The sequence below is a fragment of the Perca fluviatilis genome, chromosome 19 (assembly GCF_010015445.1).
Source record: "Perca fluviatilis chromosome 19, GENO_Pfluv_1.0, whole genome shotgun sequence".
Classification (NCBI taxonomy): Eukaryota; Metazoa; Chordata; class Actinopteri; order Perciformes; family Percidae; genus Perca; species Perca fluviatilis.
This window is the reverse complement of record NC_053130.1, coordinates 16,147,509-16,173,413: the sequence shown is the minus strand read 5'-3', so window position 1 is coordinate 16,173,413 and position 25,905 is coordinate 16,147,509. Positions and strand designations below refer to the sequence as shown.

At 39.2% G+C, this 25,905-nt stretch overlaps 1 protein-coding gene across 26 annotated transcripts in view; it reads left to right on the top strand.

Annotated features, from left to right (window-relative positions):
- Positions 1–24,866, top strand: part of kcnma1a (potassium large conductance calcium-activated channel, subfamily M, alpha member 1a) — a 145,069-nt gene extending 120,203 nt beyond the window's left edge. For 14 of the 26 annotated variants that reach the window (XM_039782964.1, XM_039782963.1, XM_039782974.1 and 11 more), the window contains 10 exons: positions 3,548–3,674; positions 4,934–5,158; positions 5,721–5,913; positions 9,258–9,371; positions 12,612–12,742; positions 14,672–14,866; positions 15,336–15,454; positions 16,616–16,840; positions 17,974–18,002; positions 20,371–24,866. In XM_039782964.1, coding sequence (XP_039638898.1) covers positions 3,548–3,674; positions 4,934–5,158; positions 5,721–5,913; positions 9,258–9,371; positions 12,612–12,742; positions 14,672–14,866; positions 15,336–15,454; positions 16,616–16,840; positions 17,974–18,002; positions 20,371–20,522 — 1,510 coding nt within the window. In that variant the 3' untranslated portion in view covers positions 20,523–24,866. Of the gene's footprint in view, positions 1–3,547; positions 3,675–4,933; positions 5,159–5,720; positions 5,914–9,257; positions 9,372–10,647; positions 10,732–12,611; positions 12,743–14,671; positions 14,867–15,335; positions 15,455–16,615; positions 16,841–17,973; positions 18,003–20,370 lie in introns of all 26 variants that reach the window. The other 12 variants (XM_039782981.1, XM_039782979.1, XM_039782980.1 and 9 more) reach the window with 4 other exon arrangements.
- The last annotated feature ends 1,039 nt before the right edge of the window (positions 24,867–25,905 follow it).

Below are 25,905 nucleotides of genomic sequence, written 5' to 3'. Positions count from 1 at the left end.
TGTTTCTGGTACTTAAGGCCATATGTGAGATGTATCATTACAATCAAATATGAATTCAAATATTACCTTCCTTTTATCCTGTCCTGTGGAATTAAATGGCTCTTAATTGATTTTGAAAGATAAAAGGCGTAGTTTTTTTTTAGCTCCGCTGGTTGTGAGGCAGGGTTAGAAACACGACAGAGTGGAAAATACGGGAGGCCGAGCTGTGCAGATTGGGACGGCAGGATAAAGGCATGGTGGGGAAGATCTAACAGGACAGGAACACTCATAGCTACGCTGCCCTACTCTTAATGAGAGTATATGTTATGGTTGTCAATTCTATGACTTTACAATAGGAAATTCTAAAAAGAGAGCTGTGTGTTTTTTGTCACACACCCTTGTCACTGTTAGAAGGTACGCAGTACAGCTGCACTGCAGTAGAAACTCCTGTATCTGAATTGTGTGGGAAAATAAATATCTCAAAAACATATTTTTTTGTATGGAATATGAATCTCTAAAAACAAAAATTCCATTATTTATACGTAGTTTCTGTAAATAAGAGTAATATGCACATACAAAATATAATATAATATTAAATAGTTTTATTTTCTATCTTTTAATGTTTAAATCTATTTTTGCATTTTGTTTTTGGTTATTATTGCACTGTTGTGTATTTTCCTTACATTCTACTCGAGTTCTTTGTATCTTGGTCCTGCTAGCTTCCCTTAGGCAGAGTTCCTCTTTCTGCACTCACATGCCTATGTGATTTTTGTCCGTACTTGTCGGCCTCCCCCTCAGTTCTCCACAAAACAAGCATTTAATAAGCCTTCACACTTGCCGAACCATTAGCCCAACACAGAGTCATACCCTTCAGTCTAGTTTGGAACAGAGCATCATTTTAGATGCCCTTGCTCAGAGGGAGAAAACTGCTACAAAACAACTAGACATTGGCACATTTCCAGCTAACTGCTTGTTTAATAGGCTGTTTAGTTTGCACAAAACCTTTTCTTCTCTTCCTTTTTTGCTTAGGAGATGGTCCCTGTTTGCCATGTAATATATGCATCTTTGCTTTGATCTCGCAGTAATAATAATTCTTGCGAGTTATTTACTCAGTTTTGAAAACGCTTCAAAGCGGTGTCAAAGTTTTCTATGCTTTAGGGGTGCTTCTGTATTCTGCTGGCTCTTGGGTACTGGGATGACAGGTCCTCTGTTATAGGTGTAGATTCTTTTTCCCAGTCTTAGCCCTCAGCAAAACATCAAATTACCCATCACAGTCCACAGCCCCTTCACAGCTGCCCCTGTCAACATATAACACTATATATATTAAACAGTTGCGCTTTACAAGGTGGATTTTATGCACAATGAAAAGTGATTGTTTGAGGTAGCCTTAGGGATACTTTATTCTACAAGCAAGGAGGGGGAAAAACTCAGTAGAGAGCTAGCAAGAGAGCGAGCATACGTATCAAGTATGGTTTTTACAGGAGTTGCAGCCTGAAGGCCTTTGTAAATAAATAATGATCAACAGATTGGCTGTGGGCTTTTGAAAAGCATGCCTTTGTCAGTTTGCATGATGGGGGAAATTTTCAAAGCAAGAGGCTGCCTTCGTAGTCTGGCAGAGAGGGATTGGGGGAGCACGCCCATCCCCAGCTTGTGACTGCAGAGTGATACATTGGAATAACTCAACTCTGTTTGAAATATATACTGATGGAGGGAGGAAGAAAGAGAGATAGTGAGACACTGGAGTGAGACATGCTGTGAGGGAAATATTTGTCCTATATAAAAGTGCAAAAGATAAAATACTGTATGTCACCCAGGGAAAATGTTTGCTTTGCAATCTGAACTGGGAAACTTCTAATAAGGATACACTTTATAAATTAAATTAAAGGTAGAAATTACATAGTTTTGAAATGTATTTACAAATATATATTTAATATACATATAATATATGTGTATTTTTTTTAAACACTGAGGGTGACATTTAATCATATTTTGCATCCTAGCTGACCCATCCTAGCCTGGCTGTTATTAATTTCCCATTTGCCAATCTGACGTGTCACTGTGCTAACGAGCTGCATTGCCACCATGGCATTAACACCATTTCCACAAACCTTTTTGACGGGTCATGACTGACGACATGCATCCAATCGCATAAGATGTCACAGTATCATCCGTATCTCTTGGGCGTGGCACTGTGGCACAGATGTCATGTCTTCTCTCCCCGAGTCTTGTGGTTGGTTCAACCCGAGGCAGGAAGAAGGCAGAGGGAGAAGGAGGTGTGTGGAGCCAGTGACAGGCTGCCAGTCACACCGCTGACAGCTCTGTGAAAGATAGCTGTCTTGGCAGAGAGAGCTGGAGCGGCAGCCCGTCTGCATGCGCCAGTCAGCCCCTGTGTGGAGGCCAGCAGAGCTGAGCAGATTGAAGTGACGGGGGCTCTGTGGAGTTGATTGGCGCAACACGCGGCTCTGGATGAAAGATTCAGGCTGAGTGTAAAAACACTAAATGCTGTCAGTGTTATTATCACCTGCACTAACTGATAGAGGAAGGAGAGGTGGAGAGAGAGGGTGGCTAATTGACAGCTTTTTTAACTTTAAATTTTCCTGCATTGGTATGCAGGCTGAAGGAAAAGGCAACATCAAAGCCTTGTCAGTGAATGACAGTGTTGATAGAGGATAGAGATAGTGATACTGAGAGAGATGTATGTCAAATTCTTGAGATGTTTTCTCCCATATTACTCAAATGTCTTTTTGCAGGTCCCTGTTTTTTTGGAGTCTGTATAGTGCTGTTTTAACCAAGGGTTTCATTATTTGGGTTGAATTGTAAATAAATTACATTTGCAATCCCGTTAAACTAGCAGTGTAATGAGGAACAGCACTAAATTTCTGCAGTTAATCCTGACTCAGTGATTTGGATGACATTTTATGGATTGCCTTTAGAGGAACTGTGAGAACACGTCTCGTAGTATAAATGCGAGAACAAGAGAAGCGGTATAACAGGACTGACAGGAGCCCTTTCATGGTCAGTGTTACACCGGATAAAACTCAGCAGCCCAATGCTGTGGATTAGCCTGTTTGGTTGTGACATGATGTTGAAACATTAATGGCCATCAGTTGGGAAAGCAAAATGTGATTGGGCAAATTCCTGAAATATTTAAAGTGTGAGCCTGTTGGAGCTTTTACTATTTGCGCCGCATGGTGTCAGGAGCTGGAAGAGAGGGTAAAAGCGGGTAATTGGCCTTGTGTTGTCGTGCTATTCAGTCAGTAGCACTCAAGTCTTGCGGTTCTCTGCACCGCACCACTGCAAGCACAGGGTCTTTGAGTTTTCTGATGGCTTGACATCAAGGACAAGAAGGAATGGAGGAATGATATAGTATTTATGGGACCTATAGTATGTGGTGCAGTAGAAAGTCTAACACTCTCAGAGTGTGACGGACTTTTGATACATTGTATGAATAGACAGCATAGATCTCAAGAAACCCAGGTGGTATTTTGCCTCTTTCATGTTACCACCATGGTTGCAGTCATTTCGCGAAATGGTCAAAATGTTAATAAATTGCTCTGTTTTTTTCCAGTCGACACGACCCCCTTCAAATTCCTGGAAATGAACAAATTGAGAGCATGGACATGAACGTGAAGAGGTATGACTCGACGGGGATGTTTCACTGGTGCCCGTCAAAGGAAATCGAAAAAGTTATCCTGGTGAGTGGGACATGAATCCGTGTAACTGCAAAACCTCTAAAATATAATAGAATATGCAACAACAACAAAAAAAACTGAGTTAAAGTAAGTATGCTCAGGAGCCAAAGTTTCCCCTCAATATTGTAGTAACACAATCACATGCTAATATGTATTGAAATTTCTCTCACTGCCTCTCTGTTGTTCAAGGTGAGTTTATTGTTTTTTTTTTTATTTATCCACCAAGGATCTGTGAACAGCATTTCAACACCTCACGCATGGGTTTGCTTAGATGTTTTAACAAAGCAGTTTGTAAGCATTTATGTTAGTGCACAGTTTGTTAGGGCTGAGTTAATCCTGCCCAAATCAAATATAAAATAGAAGGCGCAGCCATCTATATAGTTGACATTTAAGAACATTTGTTGCTGTTAATTAGTTTAAGGGGGTCTGAGGGATGTTTGAGTTTGGCCAATAAAAAAGGTTCTGGACATGTAGATACTTGAAAACATTTAATCCACCCGATCAGGCAACTAGCTGAGAGTATGTGCACAATTACAGCAGTGGTCTGGTCCCTTGATGCTCTTAGTTTTACCTTATATCTCCAATAAACAATGATACAGTTTTAGTTTCAAACCAACTGGGATCATAGGAGCATTTAGTTTACTTAACATACACTCAAACTTGCATCGAATGCACATCAAGTGGCCGCGACAAGCGACAGATCTTGAAAGCAGGGCGTTCTTTTTCAACACGAACATCATACAATAGAGGAGCTTTGTTTATTTATACTTCTCTGATTCATGACAGGGTCCTACTCTGAATACTGAATGTGCCTAAAATCTTACAAACTGCATCCAGCCTGATTGAATCAGTTGCCCTTTGAAAAAAGGCCACGTTATGTTTTTGTTCTGTGAACTTCCTAGTTCTGATTATCTAATAAACTGCTTATAAACAGAATAGTGGTTAACCAAACTTTAGTTTGTTTACAGTAAATAGTAAGACCTGTTAGTAGATTTGCTTTTGTTGTGGAGTACATATATAATTCAGCTAAATACTTGGTTAACAAACTATTTAAAATGAGTTTATAACAGTTTAAAACAGACTTCTGACTAATTTCAGACTAACGTCATGCACATTAACCTGTTTTCTGTTAGCAACACTCATTTCTTTCTATAATTCTGTTTGTCTCTGTGTGTCTCTTCCTTTCTTCTCTATCTGCACTCCTCCTCATCCCTCTCTCTCTGCTTTTCTCCCCCTCCCCTGTATCCCTCTGTTCCCTGCAGACCCGGAGTGAAGCCTCCATGACAGTGCTGAGCGGCCATGTGGTGGTCTGTATATTTGGGGATGTCACGTCCGCTTTAGTGGGGCTGCGAAACTTGGTGATGCCTTTAAGAGCCAGCAACTTCCATTACCACGAGCTAAAGCCTATTGTTTTTGTGGGCTCGCTGGATTACCTGCGGAGAGAGTGGGAGACTTTACACAACTTCCCCAAGGTCTCCATCTTACCTGTAAGTGTACCAGTTCATTGCCATAGAAGATGCATTCAACCCAGAATCTCTGTTTAACTAACAAGGCATTGACATTTTGACTTCCATGCACATTGAAATCCTGAGAAGGATTGTCAGTTTGATTTGATCTCACAATACTCAATTGAATGATCACTCCATGAGAGTGTAGTCATCCCCCCTCATCCAGCGCAGTGACACATTCTGCACAACCAAAATGGAGTTTATGTGTGTTGCAGCTGCAGTGCCCATCACAAATGGCGTGCCTTGCTGCCTGAGAGCTTGTTAGGCCTGGCTTGAATGATGATCAGAGGAGAATCCCAAACACAGCCCTCAGCGCAGGCTAGCCTTTAGATTAGTCCATGTCTCTGATTCTCCAATGCCCAGTGAGATCAGTGGAATGTCATCGCCTCAAAACAAGAATACTTGTTAACTAATTTCCCAAAGCTCCACTCCGCTCACTTCTGAAATTTGTTTTTCTCTCCCCCATGTCTGTCTGTTCTCTGCATTTTGCTTTCCCTCTCTCTATGTCTTGCTCTTTCTCTATGTTCTCCTCACCCCGAAGGGTACGCCATTAAGTCGGGCAGATTTAAGGGCTGTCAACATCAACCTCTGCGACATGTGCGTTATACTGTCAGCCAATCAGAACAATATCGAAGATACCTCACTGCAGGATAAGGAATGCATCTTGGCATCACTCAACATCAAATCTATGCAGTTTGATGACAGCATCGGGGTCTTACAGGCTAATTCCCAAGGTAAAGAACGTCCTATTACACTCCATGTGCACTGTTGCACAAAGGGGACAGGTTGTGGCAGGGAGGGAAGGCAGTAGTCAAAGATGAAAAGCGGGGGGAGAAGGCCACACAGGAGCGATGGGTGTAGATTGTCAGGCACAGAGTCTGCTCTTAATTGAAATACTCTGTACGTAAGTGGCATCTATAAACGGACTTTACTGTACTCCTGAAGAAGTTCCCACACAAAACATTGTGTTGATTGCTTCATCAGGCCTCTGAAGAGTGTTTACTACTAATCATTTTCTGATGATTTCAGTCTTGTCCCTGGTAATTACATGCTGCTAAAACTCCTTGATAATACTTTTTAATGATGTAATCAACATGACTGTGTCATTTGATGTTGTTCCCCCTGATCTGGTGTCTGGCAGATTGTTTGGAACAGATTGTTGATGTTTGCAGACAAACACACGAACCTGGCATCCCATCAGGCCTCATCATCATTAAGCAGCTAGTACAAATCACCAGGCAGGCCAATTCAGCTGCTCCTCATTAGTCACAACAAAACTGCGACACATGCACGCACACACCTTCGTGCTTGTGTGTTCGCGCACATAACACACACACACACACACACACACACACATCCATGCCAACACTTTCTATCCACGCACATCCTCAACAAACAGGTAATCCTCAGTTTATGATTAGCCCAGAAGGCACGACATGCCTTGGGCTCAGTACTATTTAGTGCCACCACATCGACTGTTGTAAATACAAATCAAAGTTGAAGGTCCAAGAGGCCATTATCTTTTAGTGCAGAGCACTTCCACATGTTTTAGGAGAATGCCAATTCTGTTATTTCTCCAGCCTTGAGTGAGTGATGTGCTGTCGATAGTAGTGCCACTGAGGAACAATAAGCAAGGGTAAATCTTAAAGCATGCTGCTCTGGGGAGCAGTATTCACAGAAAGCCGCCTCAATGTGGAAGCCCACTAGCCTCTCCCAGGGTCGATGGATGGAACCTATTGTCATCAATAATTAGGTCTTACATCAACCACCCATTTCAGTGATAAATACTTCACTTTAGAAAACACACACACCATAGTGACATGCAATCATGCATACACAAGGAAACACACGCACATACCCAGACACTACTATTGTATCATAGGTAATGCTTTGGGGATTCCTTCCTCCTAGCGATGCTCCCATTCAGACACTGTCTGTGGAATTTAAAAAAAGGTGCAAATGAATAAGTAAACATGTGCTTTCCTGGGGGAGAGCTTCTCACGGCTGCTGTAGCATGTAGTCAACAACAGAGCATATCTGCGCCCGGGGGGCTACAGGGATAAGGGGATATGTAACCCAGATCTCACTTGTCTATTGTACATTGTAGCTGAAAAGATAAGGTTACAGCCTCACAGTAGCAACAGCCAACCAGAAGAGGAGACGTAGGGTAGTGTGTGTGATCAAGGTGGTGTTCAGACTCTGGCTTCTCTATTTTAGGCAATAAGGAAATAATGTGTTAATTAACCTAAATGTTAAATAACAAGTAAATACCGATAATAATATTTTTTTTATATTTCCTTAATTAAGAGGATTAAAGCAGCATAGTTGTATAAATCTTAAGGTTTAATTGCATAAAGAGAAACAGGAATATTTTATCTGTCATTAACATAAAGTCTTCTGGTTTTGCAGTACTCTGGCTCCGTCTTAGGAAAATATACAGCTCTCTGTTTGGAGCTCACCAGCTCACATTGTAACTTTTGAGCTGTTTGTAACCTACATGTAACAGGTTTTGAAAGCAGCTCAGCAGCAGGCCTTATGTATCGCTGTTGTTACCAAGAGTCACTGTACACACAAAACGGAAGCTGTTCTTTTAGTGCTCTGTACTTCTTCATTTTCACTATGATACAATAAGTGCAGTGTTTTAAAGGCTGCATCCAAAAAACTTGCTGTCACTCTCCAGTGGAGTAAACATCATCCTTTATGGACATCGACAAAATGATGTTCCCACTGTCTGAGCTCATGCTCCCTGAATGACTCGAAGTGTCAAACCTCTGCTATTTCCAAGATCAATAATTGGTATAACAAGAGTTATGATTATCCATGCTTCAGCTCAGTGTGAGCTTCCAGCTGTGTACTAAACTATTTGGTGTCTTATCTATTGCAAAGGGCTGGAAGATCTCTTTTGTAATGTAAGCAGCTCATTGAGTTTCTTCACAGGAAATGCACATACACTCTCACATATGTGGAGAATCTGCAATCCTTTTAAAACTTTGTGACCTGAATATATTCCCTGCATTATGTTTCCTTGGTGGTGGCACTATAAGCTGGCATTTTGCTGTAGTCAGCACTAAATGATGGATGTCAAAACACAGTTGATGCATTATGCATATAGCATTACAGATTTAAGGTGTTTACTTGTCACTTTGAGGAAATGCAAAAATGTGAAGTCATGTGAATTCATACTCCTGTCACTTGCACTTGTATTTCATGGACCCGAGCCACACCATTTCCGATAAAAGGTTTTCAGGATCCACTTCACCAATTTTATTGTAACAAAATGAACAACATATAAAATTTATGTCTGCAAGTTGATGGAGGGATGTGAATGCTAAATATGTCTTAGCTGACCCCTAAAAGCACAGTATCCGTATTGCAATTTTTAGGCAGGTGCCTTGTTTACTTAGCCTTCTCCTCCATCTTCCTCTTTTTTCTGTCAATCCACACATTTGAATGACACAGAAAGCGCACATTAACGACTTCATGCTGAGTGAGCTGACATGCACTTTGTATAATGGTATTGATACGGAGTTCCAGTTCATATCCTCATGCTTATAATACATGTGCAGTAAACACCCTTATGAGACATGCAGGTTTTTGCTTGGATTGTATTTTCCTTTACCTAGAAAATGCAGTAATATACAAAAAGAAAAACATTTACGACCAGAATCTGACTTATTGTTTTACCAATTATTCAGTTTTACCAATTATTCTGCCATAGGAAATGCATAATTTCTGAGAAACAGCATGTCAGATTTGCAGAAGGGTACCAAACAACAAGTCAGCTACATCCGATTAAAGCTAGCTCATGAGTTAGCCGCAGCTAGCCTTAGCTAAAGATACAACTAAAATTGCTGTTATTTTGAAAAATATCCATTATGATGAACTTACACCTTGGTACTCAGTCAGTCATTCCACATAACTAAATGAAGCCGTTAACTAAATTCAATCATGATGAGGAAAAAACCCATCTTAACTCCTGCTTGAGCTAACTAGCTTAGCAGTTCTCAGCAACTGCCATTTCAGCGTTTTACTCTATTTGTTATTTGCTGATTTCTATAAATCTGTTTGTGGTGTTCAGGTTTCACGCCTCCTGGAATGGACAGGTCATCTCCAGACAGCAGTCCAGTACATGGCTTTGTGCGTCAGGCTTCCGTCACCACCGGATCCAACATCCCCATCATCACAGAGCTAGGTAAAGCTGTTTACACCTACCTCAAATGCGAATACTGCATGACATACCCAATAACCTCAGTTCAACTCATTACTCATGGGCAGACGAAGACTCATAGTGCTAATAATCCAAGATTTAGACATCATGCTGCTACCAAAAGTTCCAACTCATTCAAAGTCAAATGAACTTGGGGAATGCGTGGTGTGGAATTTTTGTTCACTTTCATGGCGCTGGTAGCTTTGCCCAACTCATGTTCATATTTGTGAATGATTCCATCTGGATAGCTTTTTTCAAGTGGTGATAATGTTAGCTGAAAGGACTGGAAAAAACATCTTTGCTGAGGACAATGTGGACAACTGTAACTTGAGGATGTCAGACAGACATTGTGAGGACTATTGCTACATCTCCTGCAATTTGTCCACTAATGCACAAGAGAAACCTAGCCTGATGGAGAGGGTGAGAGAGGAAAAAAAGGGAAGAGAGTGAAAAAAAACTGCCTTGGTTGCAAAATGGGTTCATTTATTAATAACAATGGCAGTGGCTGTATTCCCACTGGTGGTGGGGACTCATGAAACTTTCAGATCTCTGAGGGGCCTTCTAAAGCACCAGAGACTGGCTACTCTGTCTCCCCTGACCCAATTAGGGAGCAATGGAGCATGAGGCCAGCTAAGAAAAGGCCAGAAAGAGAAAGGAGCTACCTAATGTTACTTGTAACCCGGCCAGCCATTACCTGCGGAGAGGCTCTCCCATTAGACTGCTGACCGCATACGTATCAAAACTAGATGCTATCCATGTTCGAGTCGTTGGTTGCCTTCGTCGACTCAAACTCTAGAAGCTTCAGTGTTATGTGCAAAGGGGAGAGTGGCTGCATTTCTTACTGGAACCACATACTGTAATTACGTTGTCATATGTTCAGTTTACAGCGCCAGGAGCAGATTAAGGTCTAGTTGGAACATAAAAACCCAGCTCATCTGAGTTGCATGATCAATTTTGTTTGTGTGGCGTGTAAAGTAGGTGTGTTTATAGACTATGTTTATCCCTTTCACTGTCTTACCGTGAAATAATTTATTGTTGTTGTAGTGGTATAGCAGCGTGACAGCTCTGGCTTTGTATCTACTGTGCACTCTAATCCAGGGTGCTTTACTTTTAGATCCTGGACAACCATGAATGAATCGGAGTAAATCCCTGGGTTGACACGAGTAGTCTGAGACAGCGAAATGCCTTTATTGCAGTCTTTGAAACAGTTTCAATAACGACACCATTTCTCCCCTTCCCTGCACTGTCTCATCACCATTAGCTAAACCTGGCAAACTACTGCCATTGGTTTCACTCAGTCAGGAAAAAAAAAGTGGAACCAACATACAAATGATAACAGAGCTGGGTAAGCCGAGCCTTTGTCCTCTGCTGCCGCTGTTCCCTCGCTCCACTGCTCAGCTCCTCATCAGCTTGTCTTGATTTATCTGGCTGCAGTCAAGGCCCTCGCTGCTCCCATGGCTTCACTTTGAACACATTTTTAGTCTTCGTTCTGGTTGAAATTGACTGTCTTGTTTTGGCCCCTTTTTAATGATTCTTTTTTTGTTTTGTTTTGGGGGTATTTTTTTTCCCCTCCAGTTGCGTTTGCAGAGCATCGCTAGGCTTTTGATCATGCTCAGTCTGTCCTTGTGGCTGTTTTCATAGCAACACCCCCCTGCTCCTCACCCCCGTTCCCCGATCCAAACACACACACACACACACACACACACACACACACACACACACACACACACACACACACACACACACACACACACGCGCACACACACACACACACCAATTCACTCCTTTGGCCCAGGCCTGTTTGCATCAGCCCCTTGTCTCTGTGACTGACATTTCTGTTCCACAGCACACAGGAAGCCTGGGAAGAAATCAGATTTCCAAAACAAAAAACTCAAGATCAAACCATCTTTTAAGCTGTTTATTTATTTTAAAAATGTATTTTCCAGTTTCTTTTTTTCTCCTCCAGACCATGTTTCTGAAGCTCAGATATCGGGGAAGTCAAACAAAAACTTATGTGATACTGCTAGAAACACAATCTAAGATAAAAAGACAAGCACTTTGCCGCCGTGAGCACTTTGTGTTTTTAAATCAATTATCAACCAATTATGCCATACATGAGAGACAAGAAATATTTGTTATTTCAGTTTTGGGTTGTTTTCATTCACACTGCAATTTATTTCATTTAGCAGACCTTATTATTAATCATTAGATAAAAAAAAAAGTGTGTTGTCACCTGGCTTTAATTTGACTTTCAGGGAAAAGGTAAATATTTGAGATGTATTTCTATAAAGGTGATAATGTGATGTGCACATTCATCGTGGAAAACTCTGGAAAACATAGCATGAATTTCAAAGTGCATGGTTTTCTAATGTGACATATTAGCCATTGTTGAAGTCTCACTTTTTACCTTATTTATTGAATCAAGACCAATACCTATATGCAGGTTACACAGTCCACAGACTGGTCACTATCTCTTGAGAATTTGTCTGTTTTTTTGCTTTACTTTATATCAAGATACAGTGGCTACTGAGGTGCTAATGCAGAATAAGTATATAATTTATTCAGAATTGGGGACTTCTACAATGGTTATCACTGTGTATGCAAAATATTTTTTTCTTAAGTTGTGGTTTGTCTTTATGTATCAAATGCATGTGATATACAGCAGATTTAAGCGACTTTGAGTTCGTGAAAAGCGCTATATAAATTCAATTTATTATATTATTTAATATTCAAAATGTTGAATACTTTCTCAAGTCAGAAACACCTTTTTCACCTTCCAAACAAATTACAGAGAACATATTTTGATTATTTTTAAACTGACTGAAAGTAATCGACAGTAATTAAGGGTAATTCAAAATCACGTCAGTTGTTTGAAGAAGAAATGTTTTGTCGTTAAAAATATGTGCAGAAGTTTAGAAGCAAAATATAATGTGCATCTAATGTTGCATTATATTGCAAGCCTGGATCAATACCCATATACCGGAGATGTTTCTGTTACATTACCATGATATATATACACATCTTTTTAAATGTAATAAACAAAGAACTCTCAGGTGTGTTGGTGTGTGTGTGTGTGTGTGTGTGTGTGTGTGTGTGTGTGTGTGTGTGTGTGTGTGTGTGTGTGTGTGTGTGTGTGTGTGTGTGTGTGTGTGTGTGTGTGTGTGTGTGTTTGGCCCATGCCTCTTCACACTGCCTGTCTCTAACTCCCTCCCTCCCCTCTCTCAGTGAACGACTCAAACGTTCAGTTCCTGGACCAAGATGATGATGACGACCCAGACACAGAGCTGTATCTCACTCAGCCCTTCGCCTGCGGCACCGCCTTCGCTGTCAGTGTACTCGACTCCCTGATGAGCGCGGTGAGTTCTCAAACACACTTTACACTCGCTGTGTTTTTCAAAATCACTTTTAAAAATTATACATTTTGCAAACAAATTTCGATTTTTCCGTGTTTGGATCCTATAACAGAGTCATATTAAAAATTTCAAAAAGATAAAGTTAAGAGTTTCACACAGAGCACATAGGGAGGCTGTGCCTACTGGGTAATAATTGCATGTTGTTGCACTGGTAGAAACATCAGGATGAGCAACTTTGAAGTGAGTCAGACTCGAAAAATGGACCTGAGAAAACTTTAGGAGGTAGTGCCCCCAGAATGAACATTGCTTTTTGCTTTTTTGGTAGTGGTGACTCTACAATTCTGTTATTTCACATTCAATTAGAAACCTATTTTCAAATACTCAAGTTTATGCTCACTAAAGAAAACAATTTCAGACATATCAGTAGTTAATATTAAAGAGTAGCTAATCGCTAACCTTAGCAAAGAGTTGATGCACAATTTTGTCATTTTAAGTAGGCAGAAGTTGGTAAATGAAATGGTACAGTACATTCATCAAACATGCCATGCTCCACTAACATCAATATGTAAATTGGTGGCATCACTTCTCAACTAAAGTATTATGTATTCAACTTTTAAGAGCCTATTTACATCTTTTAACAAAGTAAGTGTTGAAGGTTAGCGTAATGGCGATGACACAAGCTTAGCTGTAACAGGCTAAAGAAACATCCCCCACCCCCTGTCATGCCCAACTGTGGTTTTCCCTTTGGTGCTGTGATGGCTTAATTCCAGCAGCCCTCTCAGTGAGTGAGGGGTTAGAGGGGCGTGCAGAGCCGAGCTGAGCGCGGAGTAGAGCAGGCGTCAGCTGTAGTCTGGCACTGGTCAGAGGTGAAGCCAGCTAATGGACAGTGCTCATCCATCATGAGGCTCTGCAGGCCTGTCAGGGGCCCGGGGAGAGGAGCTGCCGCTCTGGCCCGGCTGCCGAGTGACATCGGCTGTCTTCACACACAACAAAATCAGGTCGTGATCGGCTTGAAGGACAAGAGAACCTGACATCCGCAGAGCGCAGTTAAATCGTTGTTTCAGAAGCAGACATCATACAGTGTGTAGGTCAGCGTTCCCAGAGGAAAGAATAGTTGAACTACCTGTTTTATTTAACATGATGATCCCACATCTAGTATGGTTATCAAAATGTCATTGTTTCAATGTCTCTCTCAAATTTGATACATGTATGCATATTTGCCTTAACCTTCTATGAGATTTTGTAAAGTAAATAACTAAAGGTTTTTATTTATAATAAGTATATCACTTATCTTAAATAAAACTGTCTCAAGAGTAACAGTGAAACAGTGAAGATTTAAAAATGCAACAGCAACATTTCTTTCTTTGATTGTGTTACTCTGTCTGGATAATCCACAGAAAACGCTATTGTGTCACGACTATTGCTTCTGTTGTAAAGATATCCAATAAAAACTTTACACAGCGAGGTCTTTGGATTATCTAAAGCAACAAAAATGCAAAACCTGCGAAGGCATGTTTCTGTTGAATGTCTAGAACATAATTAATCAATGTTAGAAATACAACAAACACATCTGTTTTAAATGGGTGGAGGCAGATGTCTCGAAGACAGATATCTAAAAACCGGAGCAAATAAGACCAAAACTATTTGCATGGGTACATACCACTGGAGGTAAATGATAATAGATTTTTGTAATTTTGGTTAACTGAGCCTTTAAAGCTACTGAAAATATGGCATCCCAGGAATGGTGTACAAGACAGTGAGTTCTCTGTAGTCTTTCCTGGTGTTTTTTTTTACCACCCAGTCAGCTCTATGTGAAGAGACAGGCTGAGGGTCGACATGATAGGGGCTGCACTTTCTTCCCACATCTGCCACATCCCTACTTGTGACTCATATCCCCATAACACTGATATCCCCCCTCCCTCTTCTCCCCAGACATACTTTAATGATAACATCCTCACGCTGATTCGGACGCTGGTCACAGGGGGAGCCACACCAGAGCTGGAGGGCCTGTTGGCTGAGGAGAACGCCCTGCGAGGTGGTTACAGCACACCGCAAACACTGGCCAACAGAGACAGGTGTCGCGTCGCCCAGCTAGCCCTCTACGACGGGCCATTTGCCGACTTGGGGGTAAGTGGATGTTTAAGCAAAGATGACACGTTTTGGCACTACCCAGCAGCACACATCTGGCCGCCTCCGCTCCTCGCGGCCCTTAATCCAATGTGAAGAACAGTGATCACGCAAAGCAGGCCTTAGTGGGTGGAGAGGGAAGAGGGCTTTAGAGAGAACAATGAATTCCAAGTTTAATTGGTTCCAACCTTGTTTTTACAGGTTTTTGTTATTGTTATTCTTAACTTCCAATACTGAAGTCATTTATTTTTTTCTTGGATGAATTTTGGCATAGTTTAAAAACATTGCTGATTGTCACAGTCAGTATTCGCTCCTAAGCAAAGTACCCTTAGCAATGCAGAACATTGAATTTTCACTTCAACTTTACAAAGAATGACATTTATGGCCACTGATCCAGATCCTCAGGGTAACCAACTCACTCACTGATGCTGTCTTTGTTCTGTTGTTCTGTTGTTCTGTTGTTCATCAGGATGGCGGCTGCTACGGGGATTTATTCTGTAAAGCACTGAAGACGTACAACATGCTGTGTTTTGGAATCTACAGATTAAGAGACGCTCACCTCAACTGCCCGAGCCCGTGTACAAAACGGTACAATTTCTGCCTTTGACTTTTCACTGAATATTTAGGGTTATAGATAGATTACTTTATTCATCCCAAAGGGTCAGTTGTGCAGTATTACAGCAGCTACTATTTCAATGTGAGCTACCTTAATGTTAGCCATGTAATATACTGTAATATATAACTTCGTTTTCAAGATACTTCTCTATTTGCTTGGTTTGTTATTGTTTTCATGTAATTTTAATTGTAATTTTTCTTCTTTGTTATTTAGTTTTGTAAGCAGATATTGTTGTATTTATTTATTTATTTATTATATTTCTTTTCTTTTCAGTATATGTTATGAAATCTTTTAATATTGTCTGATTAAATGTTGTTTTGGACCCCAGGAGGACTAGCTGATCGTCTAGGCATCAGCTAATGGGGATCCTTATAATAAAAAAAATAAATAAATACTTCACATAAATCACAAAAAAAATTAAGTAGGTGAGAATTGAGGCCTAGTTATTACAATATTATTACAATAGACTAAAATAAAATTACAATAGACTGAAGATAGAACTATAACATTAACTCTAAAATGTAGGCTACTCAATATATACTGTACAATGATGGTCATATTCTGTAATATCCTGTTATATACAGTAATATAAAATGTACATTAGTACATTAGTAAGTCAAGTAAATATCGCTCCAAGTGCTTCTTGAATATTAAACAGAATTAAGTATGTCCTGTTAAATAAACATATATGTATCCATCTAAACACATCCTTCATTTAATATACATTACCTCTTGTTAATTATGTTCATTTTCATTATAATGCATATGTCGATGCAAAATCCTTTAATTATTTGTAAATGGAATATATGTACATTGCAGTATATTTTCTATTTTGTATAAAAAAAATTTGCTTCATAATTCACACATTAATTTGCATGTTTATATTTACATATCAAATTCTAATTTGTCTCTGTACATTAAGTGCTTAAGTTTAACCTGTGAAATTTTACACATCTTAAAGTTTGATAATTTTTTTCTTATACATTTATCCATATTGCTCCTTCCTTAAATGTTCTAGTGATGAAGTATACTCAATATATGCTTTTCTTTCTTTGATGTATCCTTCACTATTTGCTGCTTCCCCACAAGAATCATAAAAGTTTAATCTTGTCTAACATTTGTTTTTTGGGCAGGTATGTGATCACGAACCCACCATATGAGTTTGAGCTCGTGCCCACAGACCTGATATTCTGCCTCATGCAGTTCGACCACAATGCAGGCCAGTCCCGGACAAACTTGTCCCACTCTTCCCACTCCTCCCATTCCTCCAGCAAAAAGAGCTCCTCTGTCCACTCCATCCCGCCCTCCAACCGGCAGAACCGCAACAGTAAGACCCGGGAGGCCCGCGACAAACAGAAGTATGTGGACTCACGTGTCCTGTAGAGTTTTGTCTGCATGCTTAGTGTTTTATACCTGACCTGTGTTTTAAGATGTGTGTGTTTGTGTGCAGACTGTCGACATATAGACTGATAAATACTGTGTATTGTGTGCTGGTGGATTGTTTGTGTGATTTGTGCTCTGCTACCATGCTTAGTGTTACATTGTGCATTTACCTCATAATCATGTGCATGTGGTATTCACTCTCACATCACAGCAATCATAACATGACATGAACAAAATGGTAAACTCGCTTTGTGGAAAGATAATTTATTGTAGTCAAAGACTTTTGAGAGTCTTTTCTTACTTATTAGGTCTGTGGCATTGTAAACAATAAAACCACTTGTTTGAATGGCACAGCCATTGTGGTTGGAAACAAGCTTACAGTAAAGGTCTCCACCACAGCCAAATAAATTGACATAATACAACACAACACACATTCAGTATGTTGTTAGGTCTACCTGTTGTATCTGTCTTAATATTTAGTCATTTTGTGTATAACTCTTAATATTTGTGTAGTAAGTAATTGTTCTTTGTTGGATATTCGAGCGCATTTACCTCACATGATCAGTACGCCTCGATCATGGATGTAATGTATTGTGATTTACCTACTGTAGCTAAAATTGATTTTAAAACACATTTGGCTGTTACTCATAAGATCACCCCTCATTAGCAGTGTTGATATTTTTTTAGTGCATCTGTACTGCTTTATTGCATGTCCATGCTGATAGCCCTCTTTCCTGTTATTTTTGTTATACAATTATAAGATTATTTCAAATTTGGTGAAATATTTTGAGCTACATGTTATTTACTCCTAATCCCCCTCCCCCTCAAAAAAATACACTTTGAATTTAATTATCATCTAGGAGAATAAAGTGATTTTGAAATCGTGACATATTCTAAAAGCATGCAGATTTGTTATGATTGTACTTAAGAAGTTTTTAAATGGTAGACGGTAAGCCCTCAATACATCTTAAAATTAAGATGTATGATATTGCCTAAATACTGTAGTAGTAACAATAAGTAAGCCTTAGTTGGACTAGTCATTTGTCAGTTGTGTATTGACTGTAAATACTACTCACTTACAGTAGATTACTTACCTCTCTTTCTGAAGTGCAACAAGGATGAATAGAATGGGCCAAGGTATGCAAGTTAACAATTCTGCATGACTTAGCAACCTTTACCTGGGGTTCTGATCATAACTATGTCCTCTGTGGATATTGTTATGACGAGGGGAGTTTGTTTTATTTATTATGTTACTTAGATATTATTGAAACCATGCCTCAGTTTAAGTTTTGCTTTCACCTGGAAAGCAAAATGTCTGCTGCTGCTCCTGCCCCCCTCCCTGCCGTGATCAGGACCATCTCCACATTGCATGAGGTTGAGACGAAACCCCCCTTTCTTTGTGCCTTTACCTCAGTTTTTCCCTTGATGATATGAGTTTTCTTTTCCTCCAGACAAATCCTTTTTTCACATTGTTTCTTTCCTTCATTTATCATGCCTTTTTATGATTTATTTCAACTTGAGATGGTTTGCATTGTGTGAGAGGTCTGTGTGTTTGCACATCTTCCCTCCTATTAAATGCTAATTATTGTAGCAGACTTTTAGATCTAATACAGATGCTCTCGTCGAGTAGGTTATTATTGCACCAGCATTGGCTTAAATCACAGTAACATGTTGCCTGACTTTATAAATCGAAATCATAGCTCACATGTAGGTCAGACTGATTCAAATCCCCCTGATGCAGCCAATTGCTTACTTCTTCACAGAACTTTAAGAAAGTGTGTCCAGCCCTGTGCCATCGGTCACACAGAGAAAGTGGGAGGTGTGACCACTTTAAAGTATAAATTGAAGGGGGATATGAGTCTGTAAGTTACCTCCTTGTAACCCTGTGCACCTGATATGGTGGTTTGGGGCGACATCACTAAGTTCACCGTATCAGCAGCAGACTCTGGAGAGATGGCAGACATCTTGCTTCACCTCAGGCATAATTTTACACATCAAATGTCTGTGCTGTAACACACGGCCCTGCAGCATTAAGCTTGCTGACACACACACACACACACACACACAGAGGCCCGCACAAATTAATCTCCACACATGCAAGCCTGCATGTACATGAACACGCATTCACCAACATACACACACACATACACACGGATTGCTTCACATAGCAAAGTTAAAATTTAATATTACAACTTCACCCAAAAGGAAGTGACATCTTGAATGGCATTGCAGATGCCTGTAAAGTGCTAGGAGAGAGTTTACAGACTTCTGACAGCTGGCATACACCTTTCCATTTCCTCAGAAACATTGCTTTCATAACCTACTTAAACATGAAGAGATTCCCTCTAAAATGACATATCCAACTCTTCCAAGTCTCTTCCATCACAAAATGAGATTAAAGCCTACTATGAAATGTGACTGTTTCGGATACCGTTTATGTGTAAATTATTAGTTAGCTTAAAGGGTCAGCTTATTCAAATTACGACATATTTTCTATTTTCATATATTCAAATAGTTAAATGTATTTTTTCCAGGTTTTGAGATATTTATCTCAGAGATTTTTGCCTCCATCCCAACATAATGGAAGTGAATGGAATTGTGTTTGTGGTGCCAACAGTATTGACGAATGACATTCAGCAACTTTGCTTTCCAGAAAAAGTGTCTCTGCTAAAATATAGTCAGACAGAATGTGTTTGGGGCAAATAAACATGGATCACACAAACCGCTAATGCACAGACTGTACAGATGTTAGATGTAGTTTGCTAGCAACATATGCACCAACAGTCGTGTGTGTCATCTCAGAATTCACCAGGAACTCAGGCCCTTTGATTATTTTCCTACAGTTTTTCTTCTTTGTCTATATACATTACACACAGAATCATTTTTCATTTACTTGTGCGCATGTTTCTTCACCTCAATTTGTGCAGCCCCAGTTGAACCAACGATTTCCGTCTCTTTGCACCTTGAAGGGAATCTAGTTTGGATAATCCACAGAACCAGCTTGAGAGGTTTTTTCATGACTATTTCCTTCATAGAAAGAAGTTCCATTGAAAACTGGGGACACTGTTGCTATGAGCATCACAAACTAAATTTCATTCTCCTACGTTGTATTACGATTGCACCAGAAATCTCTCTCATAATCGGCTAGATAACAGGAGGAATTGAAAAAGTTGTATGTAATATGGGGAACCTGTAAAACTTAAGAACTGAACAAGACCCTTAGGATGATATCTTTGTTATCTAAAATGGAGTATTCTGACAGATTATAGCCATCTACTTACACAACTGTACTTGATTACACAATGCCACCATGTCAACACCATGACATTCAAATTGGCTCAGTGCACCAGAACACAGACTTAACTGGACGTCATGGTTTGATGCTAATCACAAAGAATGCCATGCAAATCTACCACTTAAACTGAGGCACTATGGTTGTAAGTAATCCAATGTTGCATACTTTTCAAACTAATTCTGTTTTCTCTTCTTTCTCTCTTGTCTTCAGAAAAGAAATGGTTTACAGATGAAACAGAAAATGCCTACCCACGGAATATTCAGATCAAGCCCATGAGCACTCACATGGCCAACCAAGTCAACCAATACAAATCCACTAGTAGTCTGATTCCACCAATCAGAGAAGTTGAAGATGAATGCTGAACACAGGGTTTTCTTGCTGACTCACCAGGCATCTGTATGCTCTTTCAAAAGAGATGGGAGATCACCCATGGAGGATTGATGATGATGATGATGATGATGATGATGATGACAGGGATGTTGAAGACTGACACATTTCTCTTCACTCATTCTTCTAATCAAGGGTTGGACAGAAACCCAAACTAGATGGGACCTCCCCTTGTGTATACCTTTAATGTTACTTCCATGCTCTTGGACATAGTTTTATTTATTAATGTATCCATAGTGATGTACATAATGACAATCAAATAAGGATTGTACAGCCCCTTCCCCCTAGCACTTTTTGGATTTATTTTAAGAATTGAAAAAAAGAGTACTTCCTGTAATTCTTTGCAATAGTTCACCTCTTCGTGTGACCAGACCCCATTGCTAAGGTGACTGGTTATTGGAGGATGAGGGTTGCAGCGATAACATGTTCATATCATCTCCCAAAGATCCGCCCAGATGCGTCACGTCAAACCAGCTGGATTCATCAACTTCATATCCCCTGGCTTCTGTTCTATTTGCACTAAAACTGAACAAGTTTCTTTTGACAGAACAACTGGAACCATCAGATCCCCCTCCAATAAAATGTCTCTGAGGAGATGAAGGAAGGAAGAAAGGAAGAGGGAGGGAGGGCTGCTTGGCTTCGAAAGCATACTAGTCTTGTTCTTGGGTTGTTTTACATCATGTCATTGCTTAAGGTTTGCTACTTCACTGTTGACTCATCATGTTGAGTGAGAGCATTCCACTCCTGCTGAACAAAGTAATCTTTCATAACAGTAGTTTAAAAACTCGAAGAATGGTGCAGTGTTGGCGTATACTAGCGGAAAGAGAACCCTGTACCTGCTGTATGTATCTGCTGATACGTCAGATCATAAAGCCTGTGACTCTGTTTGAAGCGCCTATCGCATGATATGTGCCTGAGCCCCCTTCTATAACAGATACAGTGCGGTTGATCAACCTGCGTACATGAGAAGGATGAAAAACAACTACCCTTGTCCTTCATGTGTTCAGGAGCATTTACGTTATGTGCACGCTGTGTCTGTGTGTGTGTGTGTGTGTGTGTGTGTGTGTGTGTGTGTGTGCCCTGATCAGTGGTCTCATCTCCTCCATTGCCGTGTATGTGATGGTGCACCTTTAAAAGAACAGCATGTGGAAACTTTGCTCTAAAAATGAAAGTCATGGTAGACAAAAAAGAGTAGACGAGTCTAGAGGGTTTGGATCTACAAACAAAATTATTATGTTGCATCAAAAATCAGACCAAAATCCCAAACTATGATTGAGCCAAGCTAACACGAACAGCAGCTGCGTGTCCACCGTTGACGCTTTGCCGTGATATCTGCGGCAGAATTTGGGATCACAAAGAGTGGTGTATTTTCTGAATGTTTCGTCTGTTACAAAAAGTACATGTCTGAGGAAAGAAATGCCACATATTGCATAAAAGTGGGCTTCAATGGGTCCTCCTCTGATCAAAACAACTGCCTGGCACAGGGTTGGCACAGAGGCAGTAAAGAGCTTGGATGTTCTCTGTTGCCAATCCAGATGTCACACGCCTCAAAACTCTCAGGAGTTAAGCTGCTATGTTCGGTCCTCTCGCATGGGGAAATGCTCAAACATAGATGGGTGGAAATGCAACACTGCACACAGACTGCTAATAAGGATACTGCAGAGGAACCAGTGTTCTTTATGCTAGCCTGTGTTCAACATTAGTGTGTGTTTTGCACGTTTAGGCACTGTTAGATCCAAATCCAGCTGGGATAGTGATGGAGGATTGAGGCGTTAGCCTTGTACTCCTAATACATAAACTTCATGCAAATATGTAGTTGAATTCATACATTTAAACATAATTATTTTGTATCCATAAACATAATCAATTTGTACTTATTTTTCTAGACAAGAACCAAGTGAAAAGTACTACGGGAGATTAAAAGACTCAAATAATCTTTTACCTACATATCAAAGGATTTTGTCTTGGACTATATCACCCCTCTGTGCCCTCTTTAACAACTGCATCACTCTGGAGCCAATAAAGCTTAGACTAGCTTGTATTGTGAAACTACCGTCTTCAGCCTGGCAGCTCAGCTATAGAGACTGTTGGGTGCTTGTAGAAATAGATTAAGGCTCATCTGACTCCTCAGATGCACAGATGAGCCATATCTATTAAATAATGTGTCTACTGCTAAGCATCCCTAGCTGCAAACATGCAGACGGAAAGATAGGTGAAAAGGAGTTATGGGATGGTAAATGGTGTATTTAGGTGGAGAGCAGAACAGAGTGGTATTAATAACGTGAAGATCATAGAGTCGCTCTCTCTGTGTGCAGGCCGGAACTGAATAACCATTAGTTCTGTTTGACCTAAATTAGGTCTCTAGTGTGGAGGAAGAGTGTGTATTTTACACCTAAGCACAGTGTGCTGGTGTTTTCCACATAATCAGATTTCAAATATGACAGGGAAACACAGTAGTTTATTGCAGTGATTCTTCTCTATAGGCTATAAAGAAAAATTAAGTGAAAAAAAAATTGGAATATAATAATATTGTGCTAAATATGTTTGTGTAAATTCAACCCATTATATAAACCACATTTCTTTTTCAAACAAAATGATCTGAGCTTCAATGTCCGTCTATTGGGTGTGTTGCAAATATACTGAAGCCTCATACACATTGTCCTGAAGTGAACTTTTGAACTGTGATTACATCGTTGTCACACTTTGTAGCAAATAGATTTCTTTTCAGAAAACATGTGAGTGAAATGTATGTATAATTGGGTTGGTAATAGCAACTTGCTAGCCTGAACACTAAGGAACTATTAATATTTGATAATGGCATTAACTTATTATACATAGAATCGACAAACTGATTGTTATGTTGAAAAAAAGACAAATCTTGAAAATGAAATATCCTGGTTTCTTGTGGGAGAATATTAAGTAGGAAAAGTCAGGCGGAATTTGATCTGGTTTATCAGCCATTACAAAGAAGAAGGTAGCACCAATTCAGCAGAGGTTATCAAAAGAGAGAACATCCTTAATTTCCCTGTTTTTATTACTTTGTGTTATTACAGGGTTTACATTCCATTTTGTCAGCTTGTCATCTGTCACAATCTGTCACAACTGCTTCTTATTTGTTTACAGAGTATTTTATTAGGGTACTTAAACATAGCATTGTTCAGAAATAAAACGGTACATGCTGCAAACTGGCATTAACATAAACTCACAAAGTAATGCACCATTTGTTTTCCTTATCCTTGATTACTGTGCTTTTTCTACCTGAACCCTCATTGTGCGACTCATTCAGGCTGGCATTATTCACAACACTGGACTGAGATTTATCTCCTTCCTACACCTTGTCATATGTCTCTGTTAGATGTTTTAGGTCTTTGCATTGTATACCTCTAAAGTTTTTTAGAGTGTTTTTTGAAGTGCCATGAAGAGTTTAGTTAAGCAAGCATCCTTCAGTCATTCTGGGACACAAGCTCGCTTTGAGGGAGCTGAGTCCAAGTGTTTTCCACTATGAGAATGGTGTAATGTACTTGCATGGAGAACATCCAAGCCATTAATGCCTCCATGCAAGTATAGTGCCAGGCAATGTAGAAGGTCAAGAGGAGGGCCCATATTAAGTCCCACTATAGCGAAAAGTGGCATTCAGAGAGACAGCTGGGGCAGATGGAAGCCCCGGTCATCATACCACACATATCGTCTGCGCATATGGATGACTGAAAGATGCACATAGAGGCACATGCCTGTAACATCAGATGTGTTGTTGTCTACTGAACAAAACAAAGACTATGATACGTCATACGTTACTGTTACAGTATGTTGCATTATTTTTGTTAATCTATTTTTTGCTGTAAAGGATGGATATAATAACTTATTTGCTGGGAATTGTACTAGATATAATAGAACATATAAAACTTATGGGGATGGGAGGTGGGTCTCAAGTCTTAACAATACATTAAAATTGCATTCAGCAATTTTTTTGTTTAAAAAAAAAAAAAAGAAAAGTTGCAATTTTTGTTTATTACTTTTGGCTGCCTATCAGTTCAGGAAGAATTCAGGACATTGTTCTTGCGTATCACAGATAGGATTTGTTGGCACATCATCATTGCAGCAAACAGGAGTTTGACAAAGCAGTCTAATTAGTTTGGATGTGTTCTAGATATGATGGATACATGGATTATTTGATGGTGCTGAGTTGATCTACCTGACTCTGTCAAATATAATCTGCTGATAAATATACTGTCTTGTACAAAAAGGTTGTACATAGATTGTACATGGTTTCTTTTTGTATTTTCTCAAATTAAAATGGATGTATTTGTGTTCTAAACCTGGAAACTCTCCTCTTTTTATTTCAACTACAAAGAAATTTTTCCTCTATTGTTGTACTCTCTCTACCACTTGTTATGCCTGAGACTAAGAACATTTACTCAATAACTGTACTTAGGTATTCAAAGAACTTGTTCTTTACATATTTACTTACTAACATACTTTAGCATTTCCATTTTATGCTAACATTTTAGAGGGAAATATAATTATTTTAAGACAAATACATATATTTTAGAGCTATAGCTTCTGGTTACTTTGCAGATTAAGATTCATAATGTATTTTGTCATAATTAAATGTTACAATAAAGTAATAAATGTCATATTATAGTATGTCATAAAAATGTCATACAAATGTCATAGTAGTGTCATGAATAATTTTTTGTCGTAAGAAAGTCCTAGTATAGTATGTCACAAAAAGTCATAAAAATGCCATAAAAGAACACAAAATGTCATACTATGTGTAAAAAAAGTCAATATACAGTAATATGCCCTAAAGAAAATAATAAAAATGTCATAGTACTGTGTAGTATTTAATAAATAAGTAATAGTATAGTATGTCATTAAACAAGTCAGAAAGAAATCATAGTATTGTATGCCAATAATATGTACAAAAAGGTAAAGTATATCACTAAAAATGTGATACAAAGTTATAGGATAGTATGTCACAAAAGTCATAAAGAAGTCATGGTATAGTATGTCACAAAAAATCATAAGTCATAGTATAGTATGTCACAAAAAGTCATAAAAAAGTCATAGTATAGTATGTCACAAAATAAATCATAGTATGTTATAGTATGTCACTAAAAAGTATAAAAAGTCATAGTATAGTATAGTCTGTCACTAAAAAGTATGAAAAGTCATAGTATAGTATTTCACAAAAAACACAAAAACTCATAGTATAGTATGTCCCAAAAACCCATTAAAAAGTCATAATATAGTATGTCACAAAAAGTCAGGAAAAAGTCTTACGTTACAAAAACCTATAAAAAATCATAGTATGGTATAGTATATAAAAAAAGTCATAGTATAGTATGTCAAACAAAG